Genomic DNA, 17,723 nt, shown 5'->3' on the forward strand with positions numbered 1-17,723 from the left:
GGCGTGTCTATAAGATAAGCAGGGGTGCTGGTCATAATGGCTTTCTAAATTATGCACCTGGTTTTGAAGATGGTTCAAGGGGAGATAATGGAGTTCCATCAGGATGGGGGTGTTGTGATAATATTTCTTGAGGCCCTGGATGAGAGATGCTGCAGCATGATGGATGCCCTTAAGGGGTGAAAGTGTGGAGTCTGGGAGGCGATGGAGTAGGGCGTTACCACCACTCAGATGCAAGATCACAAAGGCTTCAACAGCAGTTTTGAATTTACTTCCTGTAAGAAATCATCACTCTATTTAAAAGAGAACTGGTACAAGGCAGTCTTTGTTGTTTTGGCAATGTGTTCCTTGAGAGTGAGGTTGGTTGTCCAGGGTGAATCCAAGTTATGTGCAAACAGTGAAAGTTGAGTTCACAGTTGTCAAGGTTGTTGTTTGTTCTCCTTGACAAATAACTGCAATTCGGTCTTGGTTGGGCTCAGTTTCAGGTAGGCATTGGACATACAGTACTGGATGATGGGGAGGAAGTGTTTAAGGCATTGGATGCCTGAAGCAGAGGGCACCTCAAGTAGAGTTGTGTATCATCGGGATATTTGTGAATGTTAATGCAGTTATCTGTGAGTAGAGCACCAAGCAGTCTAAGTAGAGTCTGAAGATAACCGTGAAAAGTAGGGAACCCAGGAGGACTCCACAGGTGATAGGGATCTCGTGGGACCTGGAGGTGCCCATGTGAACAAACTGGTGTCAATTGAAAAGGTAGAAGGAGAACTAGTAAAGGACATTGCCAGCAAATCCAATTCAAGGCTCCAGGGTGCAAATGAGGGCTGATGATCAGATTAGCTTTATTCGATTTTTCAGTATAAAAATCATAAAAGCAACAACAATACATAAATATACACCAATACATTTCATTTCATAATAAATAACATCTGTTAAAATGGGATTAAATCAATAGAATAAATCAGCTAATCATTGAAGAACGATTCCTTAAGACATTTTTTAAAAATCCAATCATTACCATGACACATGTAGTATTACCCAATTGCTGCAAACTAAGGTACGCAGGTCTGCATTGCCGCCAGGCACCTTGCCTCAAATACTGTCGAATCCATCTTTTCCGTTCTTTCACGTAGAATTTACAAAACAGCACTATGTGAAAGGTGGATTGCGACGACATATTGTCACATGGGCAACAGACAAGCGTTCTAGACCAGTCAATTTTAAACGGAAATGTGACCAGCCGGTGAAATAGGTTAAACCTAAATCTGGTCAGAATGAACCGGTCAAAGCCCAGGTTACACAAAGTTAAATATGGCTGTATTTTAAAAGTGCTCAATGACAGTTGATGTTCAATTACCGTTTTCTTGGTAATTTCCCCTGAGCATCTAAGTAAGTTAAAATGGGCCATACATAAATTCTTAAGTTCTTGTTTCGATACAGTCCTGATTGAGATCGGGTTTGTAAAAAGATCAAGGCGTTGGAGGTCATTTGGGGTTTTCTTAACATATTCTAGCCATACGATACGCTTGGCTTTATCTAAACCCATGACGTCCTTTATTATGTCCTGGTTCAAACCCAGATCTTCTGAGACCCACACTCTTCGCCAGAGCAATATGGGCTGCAGTTTAATCAGGTCTGCAATATGGTCCATCCCTAGTTCCTCATGGCAATTAAAGACTGAGGTACCCTTCGGAAGTGCTAAAAGGTATCTAAAAAACTTTATTTTCTTCAATTTGTAGTTCTGTTGTGTCCTGATATCCCCATATCCCTGCCCCGTAGAGTGCAATGCTCCGGCATTTGGCTACATAGATCTTTAACATAATTTCCGGGGGTCGTTTGCCCACTTTGAGGAGAAATTTTTCAGCGCTCCAATAGAGCGTTTGAAAGATAGGGTCCTATTCTTGACTTCAGGACCCCAGGAACCTGAGCCATCAATTAAGACCCCCAAGGATGGGAAAGTTTTAGTATATTCAATTTCTAGGCCGGGAACTTTAAGAGTTTTACACAATCCCCGGACTTTACCACACTGCATCACATAAGATTTCTTGGCATTGATGCCAAGGCCCCTAACTTTCATAAAATCAAGATATTTAGTTAGGGCCTTCTTAGCTCCCACCTTCGTTCTTGCCATCAATACCGCGTCATACGCGTACAGTAGTGAAACTATTTGCTTATTACCATACCTCGGGGAGTCGATTTTACTGGCCCCCAATTCTGCCTCAAGGTTGTTTGTATAGAGGGAAAAAAGAAAGGGGGCCAACACGCAACCCTGTCTTACGCCTTTTTCTATACTAAAGGATCCAGTACACTCTCCCCTCAGCCCGTATCTTACTTTGGCCGTAGCCCCAGAATAGAGCTGCCTTAAAAATAAGATAATGTCAGGCTCGACTTTCATCTCCTCTAGAATTTGCCACAATTTAGAATGTATTACAGAATCAAAGGCGGCTGATAAATCAACGAAGATTGCATAAAAATAGCCTTCTTTAGCCCTGGTGTATTTAGCTTGGAGTAGGACGAAATTCAGGACCTGCTCAACGGTGCCCATCCCTTCCCGGAAGCCATACTGAACATGACTTAAAATGCCATGTTCCTCCGCCCATAATTGCATTTTATTTAAGACCCCTCTCCCTACCATTTTCATGAGGGAGTCTAGTAATGATATGGGTCTATAATAAAAGACGGACTCTCCCTATCCCCCTTTTTACATATCGGTATAATAACCGATTCTGCCCATGTACCAATAAAGCCTTTTGCACAACATGCCCGAAGGACGCGTGTGCAAATTGGTGCCCATAGGTCAGTGTTTAGTTTATAGATATCATTGGGGATACCATCCGGCCCCGGGGCTTTATTATTTTTGCTAGCCTGCAAAGCTACGTATACCTCTTCCAGAGTAATATCCATTTTTATTTTCTGATGGTCACCCCCTCTTTGTAAGAGACCAGTTTCACCTTTCTCAAATGCAGGAACCTCCTGCGAATTACTGTATACCTTTGAGAAGAAGTCGACCCAGGTTTTATCATCTATTGCTATTTCTAGCCTTGCTGCTTCCTTTTTACTGAAAAAAGGTGCATTGACTGCCTGCCAAAAGGACCTGGAGTCTCTGCACTGGGATGCACTCAGCAAGTTCTGCCATGCTAATTCCGTTATATCCTTTTTCCGTTGGTTCCTGGCCAGGGTGTACTTCTTCCTGCACTTTTTTATTACCTCATGGTCCCTTGGTTTGTTGCCTAGGGCAGCCTTAAGGGCAGTGTATGCCTTTTTACACCGTGTATCAAACCAACCCCCCCCTTGGTTTGACTTATTTCGCTGCACCCTAGATAACTTATTTTGAATAATATTGGTGATTTTACTATATGCCTCCAAAATTTGTTCATCAGAAGAGTTCTCGCCCAGAAATACCATAATATACGTAAGAGCAGTAGTTACGATTTCCTTAGACTTTTTCAATGGGTCTACTATGCTCCATTTTAGGGCCAATCCGTTTTGGCGTGCTATGGCAATATTCTGTGTCCAGGTCAGGCACTCAATAGTGGAAGCGTTAGTACACTCAGTGGTACTTATATTCAGACTAAGTGGGAGGTGGTCACTTAAACCAATATTGGATATCTCAAAGTCTTCGATGCAATAGGAATATCTATTTGGTATAATAGCGAAGTCTATAACAGAATGGAGCCCCCTAGCTAAAAAGGTAGCACTAAATTCAACCTTTGGTGAGCAAAGCAGATTAGCAAGCCAAGATCAAAATCGGCCATCATGCTATTTATTATATCTCCTCTTTCAGAGTGCGTGAAGTGACGCCTATCCACATTCTCCCCCCTTCCGTAATCCTCAAACCCACATGTTACTCGGTCACAAATAGTCATATTAAAGTCCCCTAGCCATATCAGGATTTTGTTTCCTCCCTTTAGTGAGTTATACCCATCTAATTCCACTTGCAATTTGAATAGGACCTCCTTGAAATCCTCCTTCTTTATATTATTGTAAAAGTTAACAATTAGTAATTCCACCTGGTGTTTTAAAGTAACTGAGACCATTTGGAAGTAGTGCGTGCAACTTCTAATAGTAATCTTGGCAACTTTTAACAGATTGGACACATATATGCATAACCCTCCTTTGTGCCTACCAAACATAGAGCGCACTGCCGGGACATGGTAAGTTTTAAAACCATCAAGATGTTTGTCTTTGATAAGCCAAGTTTCCTGTATGCATAAAATGTCAATGTTCTGCACAAACTCCCCCCAAATTATATTCTGTAGTTTGCTCTCTAGCCCACACACATTCCAGGTAGTAACCCTCACTTGGCCTCCCCGCTGCCTAGAAGAGTTTCGGTTTATACATAAGTTCTCCTTAACCGCAATCATCTGCGGTAAATTGCTTGTTAACACAGGCCCCATAACAACTTGGTCATCATCAGATTCGTTGTTCCCAGCCATCATGGACGCCATGCCCTTGCCACCCCCTCCAGTGGGTGGGCCCGTAATTACTTTATTATTTAAAGGGTTTGCAGTAACAATGTCTTTTTCATGTCTGATGGTATAAGGCTGTGAGTGCAAGACCCCTGTTACTTCATTACACTTGGTTTCATGCTCACAGGAGGAAAGTTGGATAGGAAGCTTCCCCGTCTGCACTACATTAGTGGATACCTGAGTTTGTATATCTTCTTTTTCACCCAGTCAGTCGCAGTCATTTAGACCAGAGAGGACTGCAAACCGATTCGGTCCATCAAGGTTTCGCTCAAAACCCAGGCGTCCCCGGTATGTCCAATGTGGGTAACCTTGATAACTTCTTCTTGGATATTCCCATCCCTGACTTGCTTGTGGATGCGGTATCCTATTGTATCCCCATGCTTTACCTCTATTAGAATTTACTCTATTCAAATCTCTATAGAAGTACTCAAGGGGGAGAATTTCAATGCCCTGCCTCCGGGGCCCTATTTGGGAATTTACATCACCAAGGATTCTCTTCACTGGTTCTGGGGTGTTAAAATTGACTATCACACAATCCCCATTTCTGTTCTTTCTTGTCTTACCCACCCATGACACCCTTCCTACCATTATAATGGAGTGCCATGTATTGCTACCCGCTGTGGTGTTATTAGCAATCCAATGGGCCACCTTATTTTTAAGTTGACCGTGGTTCTCCCTCAGTCGATTGTTTAATACTGGTACATTCCCCAAAACTAGTACTAAGGGTGAAGACTCGGGCCGTAGATTAATTACTGGCAGAGGAACCCGATCTTCCTGTCGAGCAGTTCCACCATCAGCCCCCCCATCCTCCGCTAATTTTACTATCGGGCTTTTTTGTGCCCCAGTATCTTTAATTACGTTATCTAAACTTTTCGATAAGGTGCCAGCATTATTTTGCTTTGTTGTTACAGATTTGCTGGTTGGGCAAATAGGTGGCTTTGGTTTAATTGTTACCATATTGCTACCCTCGGGCACATGATCATTACTAGGTATCGGGGGAAATAAGGTGTCCAGCCTGCGTGTATTTTCAATGGTTACCTCACACAAAGCATCCAATTTTCCATTAATCACTCTGAGTCTTTCTATCAAGGGAAGGGTAAGGGATCTTAGGAGATGTGTCATATTGGAGACAGACATTTCTAGCTCCTTTTCTTTCACCAGTGCACATTTTTGTTCTGGGCCCAGGGTAACTGGAGTAGTCAAGCCTTTTGATGGTAAGTTATGCTTCTTGGGTCTGCCAGTGACTTTTCTAGGGCTTATTTTGCGTACTTTATTAGCCAATTTAGCAATTTTTGGTTTCCTGCCCATTTGGCGCCCCCCTCCCCTCTTTCTTTTACCTACTTGCTTAGGACAGGGGGGTTCAATGACTTGTAAATCAGTAGCCTGTATGCTTTTCCTAGCTACTATCGGGTGGAAACCCCCTGAGGAAAGACTACTACATGAAGAAACATCCAGAGTTAGGGAGTCAGCGTCCATATCGCTCTCGCCAGAGTTTACCACTACTAGACTACGTGGTTCGTCATGGACCGGTGTCACTGCATTTTTAAAGTCACCTAGTGAGGAGTGTTTCGCAAAAATAAGTTCCTGCGAGAGGCGTTTTTCTGTCAAGGCGATCTCTCTTTCAACTACTCCAGTAGCTCTTATACAGAAGTCATCCAGCGTTCCGTTAAGACTTCCCTTTAATACAGAAGCAGTACGTTTCCCTCCTCTTGCTGGGGTTTGAGCCATATTTAGTCACTTCCCACAATACAATAACCAGATAGAAATACAAGTCTTACCACAGTTTATCAGAAGGTGGGGATGTTAGAGCTGTGGACCAGCCCGGCCTTAGCCGGCCGTAAATGGCCCGCCCTTTGCCCGGGCTTCGCCCAGCGTCCCGCTCGCGTCCCGGCAGCGGTATTCTCCTTCCTAAGTGTAGATCGCATAGTGGAGGGGGCGGGGCTCGCTCCAAACGCCGGACCAGGTGTTGTCAATCGGTCGGTGCAGGGACTCTTGGGACATTGAGTCCCTGCCGCGTGTGTGCCTCCCCCACAACACTTCCAGGCAATGCTGCAATGTCCTCAGTATAGTCACCACCTCCCGATCTGGTGTGACTATTTCCCCGCTGAGTACACACACGCAGCAGCACCCGCGAAGCGGGTGCGGCAAGTCGCTGCTGGAAGGCTCAGGCTGCTGGAAGGCTCGGGGAGGCTCAATACCAGGAAGGCTCAATACCACAAGGCTCCTCTTTCCTCGCGGCCACAGTATGGCACAAAAAAGGGTCCCGCTGGCAAGTGAAGCACAAGGTGATTTAATCCGTGTAGGGCAGGGGGCGGGGGTCGCTCCAAACGCCGGACCAGGTGTTGTCCATCGGTCGGTGCAGGGACTTTTGGGAGATTGAGTCCCTGCCGCGTTTGTGCCTCCCCCACAACACTGCCAGGCAATGCTGCAATGTCCTCAGTATAGTCACCACCTCCCGATCTGGTGTGACGATTTCCCCGCTGAGTACACACGCGAAGCGGGTGCGGCAAGTCGCTGCTGGAAGGCTCAGGCTGCTGGAAGGCTCGGGGAGGCTCAATACCAGGAAGGCTCAATACCACAAGGCTCCTCTTTCCTTGCGGCCACAGTGTAGCACAAAAAAGGGTCCCGCTGGCAAGTGAAGCACAAGGTGATTTAATCTGTGCAGGGCAGGGGGCGGGGCTCGCTCCAAACGCCAGACCAGGTGTTGTCAATCGGTCGGTGCAGGGACTCTTGGGAGATTGAGTCCCTGCCGCGTTTGTGCCTCCCCCACAAAACTCCCAGGCAATGCTGCAATGTCCTCAGTATAGTCACCACCTCCCGATCTGGTGTGACGATTTCCCCGCTGAGTACACTCGCGAAGCGGGTGCGGCAAGTCGCTGCTGGAAGGCTCAGGCTGCTGGAAGGCTCGGGGAGGCTCAATACCAGGAAGGCTCAATACCACAAGGCTCCTCTTTCCTGGCGGCCACAGTGTAGCACAAAAAAGGGCTGATGATCAATTGTGTTGAAGTAGGAGCTCGGTTTCTGATGGTAGAGCAGAGCCTCCTTTACCAATAGATACATCTTCTTTAGCACTAGTCAGCAAGCCGACTTGGCATCCGACTGCCTGCCCTCTCTTGCGTGGGGTATGCTACCATGCTGGTTCTGCCTGGGAGCACCACGCTTGGTATGGCATTCCCACGAAGAAAAAAAATAACAGTGCTTCTAGCACACCTAGGAAATTGATTCCAGAAAAGGTTTTGGGTGCAAGATCCTGCTTTTAACTTTTGGATTATATAAAAGTATTTGTTTGCACAAAAACAAGATTAGAGCATACAACATTTATAAGGAATGTCAGCTTTCGTTGCTTAATGCGGCTATATAGCAATGCCAGCTGTGGGCAGGTTCACAAGGTACAATTTAAATAAAATGTAATGTCTACAAGTACGTACACATACACTTAAAGGATAGAAAGACATAATTGTTTATCCGGCCAGTAAACAATCCCAAATCCTAATTTTAATCTTGGGCTCTGGCTCACATTCTACCCTTGCTTGCCCTCTAGCTAGGTTTGTACTATAGTGGTACCCACACATGCTTTAGAGAAGGGCTAGGATTAATGCAGATGGAGAGATTTGCAGATCACTCGATCTTTGTGCATTAGAAGCAACCTCAGTGGTGACTTTCTAATAGCAGCCCCTGAACACCTTGCTTTGGGGTGTTTCAGGAACTTTCAAAAATAGGCCAATGGACTGTTTTGACATTCTATGGAGTCAGGTGGTGTCGCATGAAACCCCAAAAATACTTGGTTGAAATACTGGATCATGGGGAAGAGATTAATATGCTTGTCCTGCAAGACACTCCACCTTCTGTAACCTCAGAAATACTTATTTGGTGTAACTCAAACCCCCCAAAACATTGCAGGTCATCACGTTCTTCTAAACAATATAATACAGTCCACATTTAATTTGTATGGCACCATTTGCAATCACGGTTTTGACATTGCCAAACCTGCATAGCTGAGAGGGATGTACACTTTCCTCAAAACGGCAGTTTTTTGTGAGATTTGGTCTGCCAAAAACTGATAAACAGGAGAATTGTGCAGGCATCTCAAAGTGAAAAGTTCGAGGGATTTTGGTTACACTCTGAAAGGGATGGGAACAGTGCAGAAGCAGTATGGGGTATGGCAGAGAACGTCCAGAAAGAGACATGGATGACAGAGATAGGGCACTGGCTTAAAATGGAGAGTACGTGGTCATCAAATTCATTTGACTGACAGTAGCCACCTACTCTACTTAATCACTACAGGGGCCAAGTATACCCTCATACAACACAACCATGTTAGGGCTGTCCCAGCATTGTTGATTATGGACTGCAAATATCCCAAGACTTCTGAAGAGGGGCTGGGATTATTCCTGTAATGGGGTAGTGGGGGTGTGAAAATCTGAGCAATACAGATACTGAACATACTAGATACTTGAACATATTAGTATTTCTGCATAGGGGCTGTGAGCAGTGGTGTAGCGTGGGGGGTCCACAGGGGCTGTTGCCCCGGGTGAAAAATTCTTAGGTGTGGCAAAATTCTAAAAGAAAGTATTGCAACCCTTAACCCATGGACCGTTATCACTTCCTGAGCTAACAGCCCACAGGTTAGGGGGCACAATTCTTTTTTTTTTTATAATGTTGCCCCGGGCACTGGCAACCCACACTATGCCGCTGGCTGCAAGTATCCTGGTAATGCAGCCCAAGGGCTGTCAACAGCCCTAATATCAACGTGCAGGGGCTTAGAGTATCGTAGAATTCTGGTGCATAGGCTGTGGGTATCCAATAAATTAGTGTGCAGTAGATACTGAATTCACCAAAATCACAGTGAAATACTGCCCCTTGTCTCTGCTCTTGAAAGTATGATACCTTTGGAAAGGTTCAGTTTTGCACGCTCTGTGTACTTACCAACTGTAAACTGATAAATCTGGTGGAGGTACCTGGAAAAAGAAAAAACACATTTTCAGACTTTTTTAATGAACAAAAACATATGTCCGTATTTCTTAAATCAAACATCTAAAATAAAACTGAAACGGACACCCTCTGTTAAAGCTAATGATAAGGGCCTTCGGAATACACAACATGAGCTTAGTTACATATGGCAATATATAAGCCCTTAAAATAAGAAATATCAATGCTGTCTACCTCAGGGACGATAGGGCTATGAGACCTCAGATAGCCCTTCTAATAGCATAACTCATTGGGGTGAGAGGTCCCACATACATCTGTGCAGAAAAATACTCTGAAAGTGTGAAGTCCTGAATATCTTCACAAGCAGCAAAGCGTCTTTAATGCCAATCTGGCAGTCTCATTGCTCCTTGGGAAAAAGCACAGACCAACACATTTCTAGTACTGTTAAATGGGGCCCACTGGCACAACGTGGGAGGTAATATATTCTCAAATGCTATCGGACTGTCTGGTATTTCATGATTCGGTCTGACAGTGAGGGTGGCATAGGGAGTCCGATCTCAAATCTGTTAAGGATTCTGGGGGAGCTTTTCTAAGCATTTGCACCTTGTTTGCGTTACAAAGGTGACACAAAACGGCAAAAAAATCTTTTTTTCCTAATTTACTTTCCAGCGCTAAACTGGTTTAGAGTTGGAAATAACATAAAAATAATGAGAATCGCGCATAGCGCTACTTTGCATTACTTTGCGCCATGAGGGCGTGTCAAGGGAGGTGCATGGGCTTTCCCATGCAACCACCCAAAGTTTCTCACGCTAAACCCGATTTACTAAACACAGTTAAACTAGACGAAAGGAAGGAGAAATGCTTTAATTTCTCCATCCTTATCGGACTTTCCTAGCGTGCTGCAGTGTGCAGCATACATACGAAGTGGGAAAAGGTTTCCCTCGTGTCTAGGCATAGTTTTTTGTACAGGCAGCATATTCTTCCTGTACAAAACCTATGCTAGACTCACACACACCCTAGCGCTATGGCGGTGCGTGGCTGTAATCCGCGCCGGCGCAAGGGAAAGGGGAGGAGAGAGCCATATCAGGCGCTCTCCTGCTCCTTCCCTGTCATGCACCGCAGTGCAGCCTCGCGGGAGGCTGCTCTGCGTTGCGTGGAGATTAGGTAAATCTCCGTCATAGTTTTGCTGATTGTGGACCAGGTGGATACAGCTACATTTCTTTTGCTAGACCGGACCACAGGGTTTGACAAGGTTGAACATCGTAACCTTGTCCGGAGCCTTGCAGAACTGGGACTGGGAGGTACAGTGCTGGCTTGGTTCTCCTCTTTCTTAAAAGATCCGTCCAAGACAGTAATGCTTCCACCTTTTAGCTTGGCTTCTAAGGAGATTTGCGGAATACCACGAGGCTGTAGCATCGTGCTACGGAATCACGACAGACACCGTCTTATGTCTATATATAGCTTTATTTTGCTCTACTGCTCTCCGCCCTGTCCTTAACCTGACTGTCCAGAGATCCTCCCCTAGCCCCTCCTGTTCCCGTTCCTCCCCTTAGCTCCACCCCAACCACTAGACTGCATCACAGTATTACACCTCCCCCTTTGTTAACAAAAGAAAAACTTAGCGTCCAACATCTTTATAGTTTCTCAATCAGCCACACGGGTCTGCAGGCCGCCTGTTTAAGCTATGGAGACGCATCTCTATTTCCTTGGTGTGGCTTTCTGTTGCCTTGACAAGATCATCCTTGACTACAGGAGTGTGTCTTTGAAATTGCGAAATGTCTCGTGTGATCTTCTTGTTCCTAGATTCGTGGCGGTTTCCTATGAGCTTCTGGGTTATCCACTCATCTTCAGTTTCTGAGGCGATCATGCTTGCCCCTCGTGAGGTGACCGTGAAGGGCTCAGCTTGATGGCGGCAGTCTGTCTTCCCTTTTGGCTCTTGTTCAATTGACGCTCGATCTCCTTCATGAGTGGATGTCATTCTGGTTCTCTTCCGAGCACCCGCACGTGATGCTACGTCTTTTTGTCTTGTCCGGTCGAGGGCAACTCTGTCCTCCGGTTCAAAATCATGCATGCTAGACGGTAAGGCACTATCTGAACGAGTCATCCTAGTTTGGTTCGAGGACTCATTTGCTGCCTCTGGTTGTCTCACCCACTCCCACTCGCGTTTGGGCTGGTGAACCCTTTGACTATCTGGGCAGGTGCATGTTTCTCTCTCATCCGGTGATGATCTGTCTCTGTCAACACGTCTTGCCCTCCTTGCAGAGTGACTGGATAGTCTTTTCCCATCCGGTGGGTAATGCCCCTTATCTCTGTTTTCCTTCTGTAGGCCCTTGAGTCAGCCTCGCTGACCCCCTCAGGGGTGACGGTATATTATTTATATCTTGATATACCTGCGACTGACATGACATGTTGTCTTGCGGGGTGATTGAGTATTCTGAGACATTGGTGTGAGATATGTTGCTCTGGATGGGAAGAATGTCCTTTGGTCCTATGGTGTGTTCGGGTGGTTGATGCCATGGCCGCTGTCTGGACCATGACTCGGTCGACCCAAGAGATCGGACAGACATGCTTTCTGAATCGGAGGAGTCTTTTGTTGATTTCCTTTGAGAACGTTTCTTTGAGTGTGTCTTGAATGGTAGATTTCTGAAACGGGTATGCCGTGACGAGCTGCTCCTAGAGTCGAAGTTATCTTTGGGATATTTCTCCGGGTGCCTTTCTCGAAGTGTCCTTGGTGTCATTTCGATGGAGAGGTTGTTTGATAACCACACATTTATTTTTTGTGTTTGATCCCAGGATACATTGTCGATGCCTCTCTCGTATGAGGGTAATGGCCTTCTCTCAGTTTCCTCGTTGTCTCGGGTGTCGTGGATGCATTTGTCTTCTCCTTTCCGGTGTCTGATTGAATCATTCCGTCTTATGTGGTTTGCTTCTCGCTTGTTTGGTGCACTGACATCGGTGCTACGGGCGTGATGTGTCCCGCTGCTTGATGCTTCCTCGGAGTCGTCTCCAGAATTTGTCGCACAGTGAGGTGCTCGGGCGTGTTCGTGTACCGACTTCCAGTGTTGACGTGACTGGTCCAGTCTTCTATGGTTTGTCTTTCTTGCACCCTTGTTGGACCGGCTGTCATTTGGTCCATTGGTGCGATCTGACCCACTTGACGCTTCATCTGCCTCAGAATCGTTTGCACCATACGTTAAATGACTCCTTGAGATTGTATCGGTGAGGCTGTCGTAATCCTGGATCATCCCAGTCTTTTGTATTGTTGACTCATAGTATTTTTAATGTCACTTTGTCTCTCCTGCTGTCTTATCTCTGGCCTGCTTTCAACCTCGCTCTTTCTGGTTTTGTTTGTTTCTTGGGCTTCATTTACAGACATGAGAGACGTCTCTTTCCTGGTATCTTTGTGTCTTGCACTCGGGTGCAATTCTTTTGATATTTCCCTTGCTTTGACCTGCTCTCCAACTTCAGCCTTCCTGATGATTTCCTTTAGTGACCACTGCCCTAGAAGGATCTTGCGCTTTGCATTAGGGCTTGAACAGCCTTCGATTACTCGGAGTCGAACTGCTTCCTCATTTGTACCAGACTTTGCAACCTGGTGATGAAGTTTGGCAAGGATTCTCCTGGTTCCTGCTGTGCTGCATTGAAGATGATGCGTTCATGATCCACGTCTTCCCTTGCGTTGAAGTGAGTGCGTAACGTCTCCTTGAGGTTTCCATATGTTTTTGTGTCCTTTGCTGAAAGCGTTCTGATTAGGCGTCGGCCTTCGTGACCCAACAGCCGGAGTAGTAATAGTAGACGTTTGCTATCTCTTCGCTCTCCGGTTATTTCAAGAAAATCATCCAATGATTCCAGCCACCGATTCCATTGGGGACCCAAACTCTGACTGTCAGTCTGCGTCACTGGGGGTGGTACTTCAATGCGGGGATTGGACCGGTGGGTTGCTTTTCCCAATGCCATGAGGGAGGAAAGTTTTAGTCTGGTACTGTCACAGGACTGTTCACTTTGCTTCCCGTCTTACTTGCTGACCTTCTTCGGCCGAGCGCAGGTTATCCAATCACTTAAGTGATGAGAGAAGGCTTCCTTGATATTCGTTTACTCATGCTTCTGTATCATTTGATTTCTTAGCTTCTCTTACTGTTGATCATTTATCTTCGCGAGGTGCTGAAAGTTTACTTTGGTACTTGCCTTTGCTCGTGTTTGTCACGTTCGGGATCTGCATTTGCTTGGTGCATTCGAGATTTGTGTGGGCTTGTGCTTGTTTATATCGAGGCTTGCATTTGCTCGGGCTTATTTATACTTGAAGCGTGTTTGCTTGTGCTTGTTTTCAATGTGTCTCTTGCACTTGCCAGTGCTTGTTGTGTTTATTGACACTTTTGTTCCTTTCACTTCGTGTTGCTTGTACTCGTGCTTGTTCATATTCAGTGCGATCTTCGCTTGTTTCTGGTACTTGCTTGTACTTGGTGCGCTGCAAATCTTGCCTTTGCCAGTGCTTGTTGCTAACAGTCACTTTTGTTCATTCCACTTTTGTTGCTTGTATCAGTGCTTGTTCGTTTACCTTTGTCAATGCTTGCTCTTTTACATTTACCGGTGTTTGTTGCTTCACATATACCAATGCTTGTTCTCTTGCATTTGCCAATGCTGGTTGTACTATTTCTCTTCTTGTCTTTACCACTGCTTGTTTTGTAGTTGCTTGCGCTTGTTGAGTCTGGACTCTGCCCGACCACAAAATGGCCGCTTGGAGTCTTCACATGGGGATGTCTCTCTGGCCGCCTAACTCTAAGATGGCCGCCGTTATGAGATCTCGTCTCTCACGAGATTTGGCTTTTCTTTGCTGCTGCAGTCACTCGGCACCCATTCAGGCACTCACCGGGTGCCGGGGCCCTCTCCTGGATGCAGAAATTGCCACTGGTGCGGTACCGGCAGCGAATGGCACCGAGATGACCGGGGTGGGCTCCCGACGTCACGTCCTCCTGCCTTAAGGGCTCACGCTTCAGGGGTGAGTCTCTGGTCCTTTTGCGCGCGATCCCGCTCGAATGCTCATTCACGGCATTCACCGCTCCACGCAGCCTTCGCAGCCACGGAGCTTCAGGACAAGTATGTCTGGCGGCTTACTCTTCGCCGCAACGCTCTTCTCGATCGCGACAGTCGTGAAGGCAGGCTTTTCACTCGCGCCGCCGGGGGACAGGGTCATGCAGCGTCACAGGTTACACAGTGTGCCCGATCCCAACCTCGTCGCCAGCTGTAGCATCGTGCTACGGAATCACGACAGACACCGTCTTATCTCTATACATAGCTTTATTTTGTTCTACTGCTCTCCGCCCTGTCCTTAACCTGACTGTCCCGAGATCCTCCCCTAGCCCCTCCTGTTCCTGTTCCTCCCCTTAGCTCCACCCCAACCACTAGACTGCATCACAGTATTACAGAGGCTTACTCTCTTTAACAACTATATGAGGCCCTTACTAGCCCTGGTGATACTGTGCGTGTACTGTAGTTGCATAGGCTGATGATACATAGTTGATCATCATAAGGTTATATGAACATGCTTCAGGGTCACTGCAAAGTTTCACTTCTTGTCTTACAGATTTACAAGCATGGATGTTGGTCAACTTTCTTAAGCTCAATGCTGATAAAATCCAACTACTGCTGGTAGGCAATCATATTGACATATGGGTTAAATCTATCTGGCACTGCTCCCGGGTGTTCTTCCGGTACCCACGGAGAAAGTCAAATCGCTAGGTTTCTATTTTGATGAACAATTGAAAATCTAGCTGTGAGAGTGGTATGTAGGCTGCAAACATTCGAGCATGTATCACAGGCTAGGATTACTTTACATTGGGCTACCCCTCAAGGAGAGGATGCTCTTTACAGCCCTATTTCTACTGTACAAGATATTTTATGATCTTGCAAAATCTTCCCTAGTCATTCAGTTTTATAAATGAATGTGACTTCTTCATTTGAATTTTCAGTTACTACTCTTGGTACCAACTATAACAAAAATCTTGATTAGGAAGCAGAGCTTTGTCCTATCTTGGGACCTCAACTCTGGCACAATCTACCCCTTGCTATTAAATCAATCAGCTTTGATTTATCGTTTAGGAAAGCATTCAAAAAGTATCTTTACTGTTGAGTAGTTTGAGGGCTGTCTTTATGCCTCTGTTGGATGGTCTGACTCTGCCTGCCCGTTTTGGATGAACGTGCGCTCTATAAGTATCAATTTATTCCATTTCTTTTAAACCTCTGCCTCAAACCGCATGTTCACTGGAAAGCTATTGCAGCTTTCTGGTCTGGATCTATGATTAGTATTCAGGGAAGCTGTATTCTGTCAACTTCATGCAATTTGTTGTACAAATCGATAGGTAGACATGCCTAGAACAATTTCTATTATTTATTTTTAGTTTTCATAACATGTTGCATCATGCTAATTAGTTAAACAAAACCTGATCAAAAGGCTATATAAACCAGCAAAACTAAATATAAAGAGTGTGATTACTCGCTAGCAAAGAACACACAGGGTAATACAACTAAACCAATTAAGGTCTAGTTCGGTTTTTCAGAGTGTCAGATATATTTTCAAGGGATCATCTGCATGTAAAATATACCTCAGTGAATAGGACAAAATATTTGAGCATCCTTATCTTCTCAGCAAGTTTACAATCATTTGTAGGTGATCGTTGTTATAGAAGATAAAATGTTAAGAGTCCATCTTTGCTCTCTGAAAAGGAGCATTATTCCTGATTTTCACATTGGGTAGATTCACATCAATATCTGAAGACATTGTGATCAAGTAATCTGTAAGTAATTATAAAATAATTCTAGCTTGCTAAGATTTACTTAGTTGTGTATTTCCCATTGCCCTTTCAAGTAAAATTCTGGAATCCATTTTCTTTACTCTTTGTATATTGAGCATAATGCTACAACAAAAAAATGTACATTAACTAAGATAATAAAACAAAATCCAAAGAAAGAAATGTAAAAATAAAAAAATAAAAAATACTGCAAATAGAAATCTGCTTTGTCATCAAAAACAAATATACAGAACAAACTAAATGAGTATCAATAACAAAAAAGTAAAACTAAGAAAATAATAATTGTAAATATGAATTATTAAATACAAAGAACTAGTATTGAGTTTATGGACTCAAATGTAGGATCGAATGTTTTAAATGGGAGCTCTTAAAATTAATTAACACCCTTTGGCCAAACAGTGTTGAGGTTACTGACCCAACAAACTACTCGTTATAGTAGGCGCCTTTCCTATTTTGTACTTCTCAATCTTGGAAGTTGTTTCATCTTCATGTATGGTTTACAAGGATGTATTTGCAAATTCTCTTTTGTTTAGAAAGCAAACAAATATTTTAGATTGCACATTATCTATGTTTCGGGAATTGGAGTGTCATTTTTTTTGATAATATATTTATATTCTCCACAATATATTTTCAAGATTTTAGAATTCGGACTGTGCTTTGCTAAAAATGTTTTTCTGGATGCCAAGTTTTATTAAACGTGCAGAAGAAATAACACTTCAAGTGTTACTGTCTTGTTGATAACTTAAAATATAACTAAATTGGATCTGTCCCATGGTCTATGCATTCCAGTGTGTCACCATTCTCTCTACATTTATGTGCTTTTAATGCTCAAGTGAAGGTATAACATGGACTAATCCAGTTTCAACAAGATTGCCCAGCACCCCCACCATATGTGGTAGGTTATGAGGGGGTTGAGGTAGGAGGGAAGAGCCATTGATATTTATGACGTCGCACTGAAATGTACTGGAAGCTCTGAAGGGCTGGAATTACGAGTACGGGTTTATGGCATTATTCAGAGTTTGGCAGCCACAAGCAGAAAAAATACAGAATAGCTCTCACACGCTGGAGGAGGGGAGGGGGCATTCGCAAATCTGGGCCAATTTTTCCTTTGGAGAAGACAAACTACTGTTTTGGGTTTTTAAACATGGCACCTGCTCAGCAAACCTAAAGTGTTGTGAAGGGAACCGCAGCAGTGGCTGCCTTGAGAGCATAGAGAACCTACTCAGGCAGACAGGGATCTCTAAATAGGTTGAACAGTTCTCCTTCAGAGTGCAGCAGCTATGGCCTCCTTACCCCAGATGGACCGGCGAACATCAGCCACGAGCAGGTTGTTTTGGCTAAACAAGAAATGATTAGTCCTGACGTGCAGGAAATTTTCTCCTGCAAGTGTGGGCAATCATACATTTTTCCTGCAGTTGTCTGTCATGCCTAACATGGTAGACACAGACAGGGACAATTTGTGATAACTGTCCATTCAGAAACAGGCAGGATGACCGCCACTGAAACATTGCGGTCACTTGCTGGG

At 44.7% G+C, this 17,723-nt stretch overlaps 1 protein-coding gene across 1 annotated transcript in view; it reads right to left on the minus strand.

Annotated features, from left to right (window-relative positions):
* VAV1 (vav guanine nucleotide exchange factor 1) overlaps nucleotides 1–17,723 on the minus strand; it is a 650,161-nt gene that overhangs the window by 100,775 nt on the left and 531,663 nt on the right. The window contains exon 22 of the mRNA XM_078686053.1: nucleotides 9,390–9,421. Within this exon, the coding sequence (XP_078542179.1) occupies nucleotides 9,390–9,421 (32 nt within the window). The remainder of the gene's footprint in view (nucleotides 1–9,389; nucleotides 9,422–17,723) is intronic.

Source organism: Lissotriton helveticus, chromosome 1_1 (genome assembly GCF_964261635.1).
Source record: "Lissotriton helveticus chromosome 1_1, aLisHel1.1, whole genome shotgun sequence".
Lineage (NCBI taxonomy): Eukaryota > Metazoa > Chordata > Amphibia > Caudata > Salamandridae > Lissotriton > Lissotriton helveticus.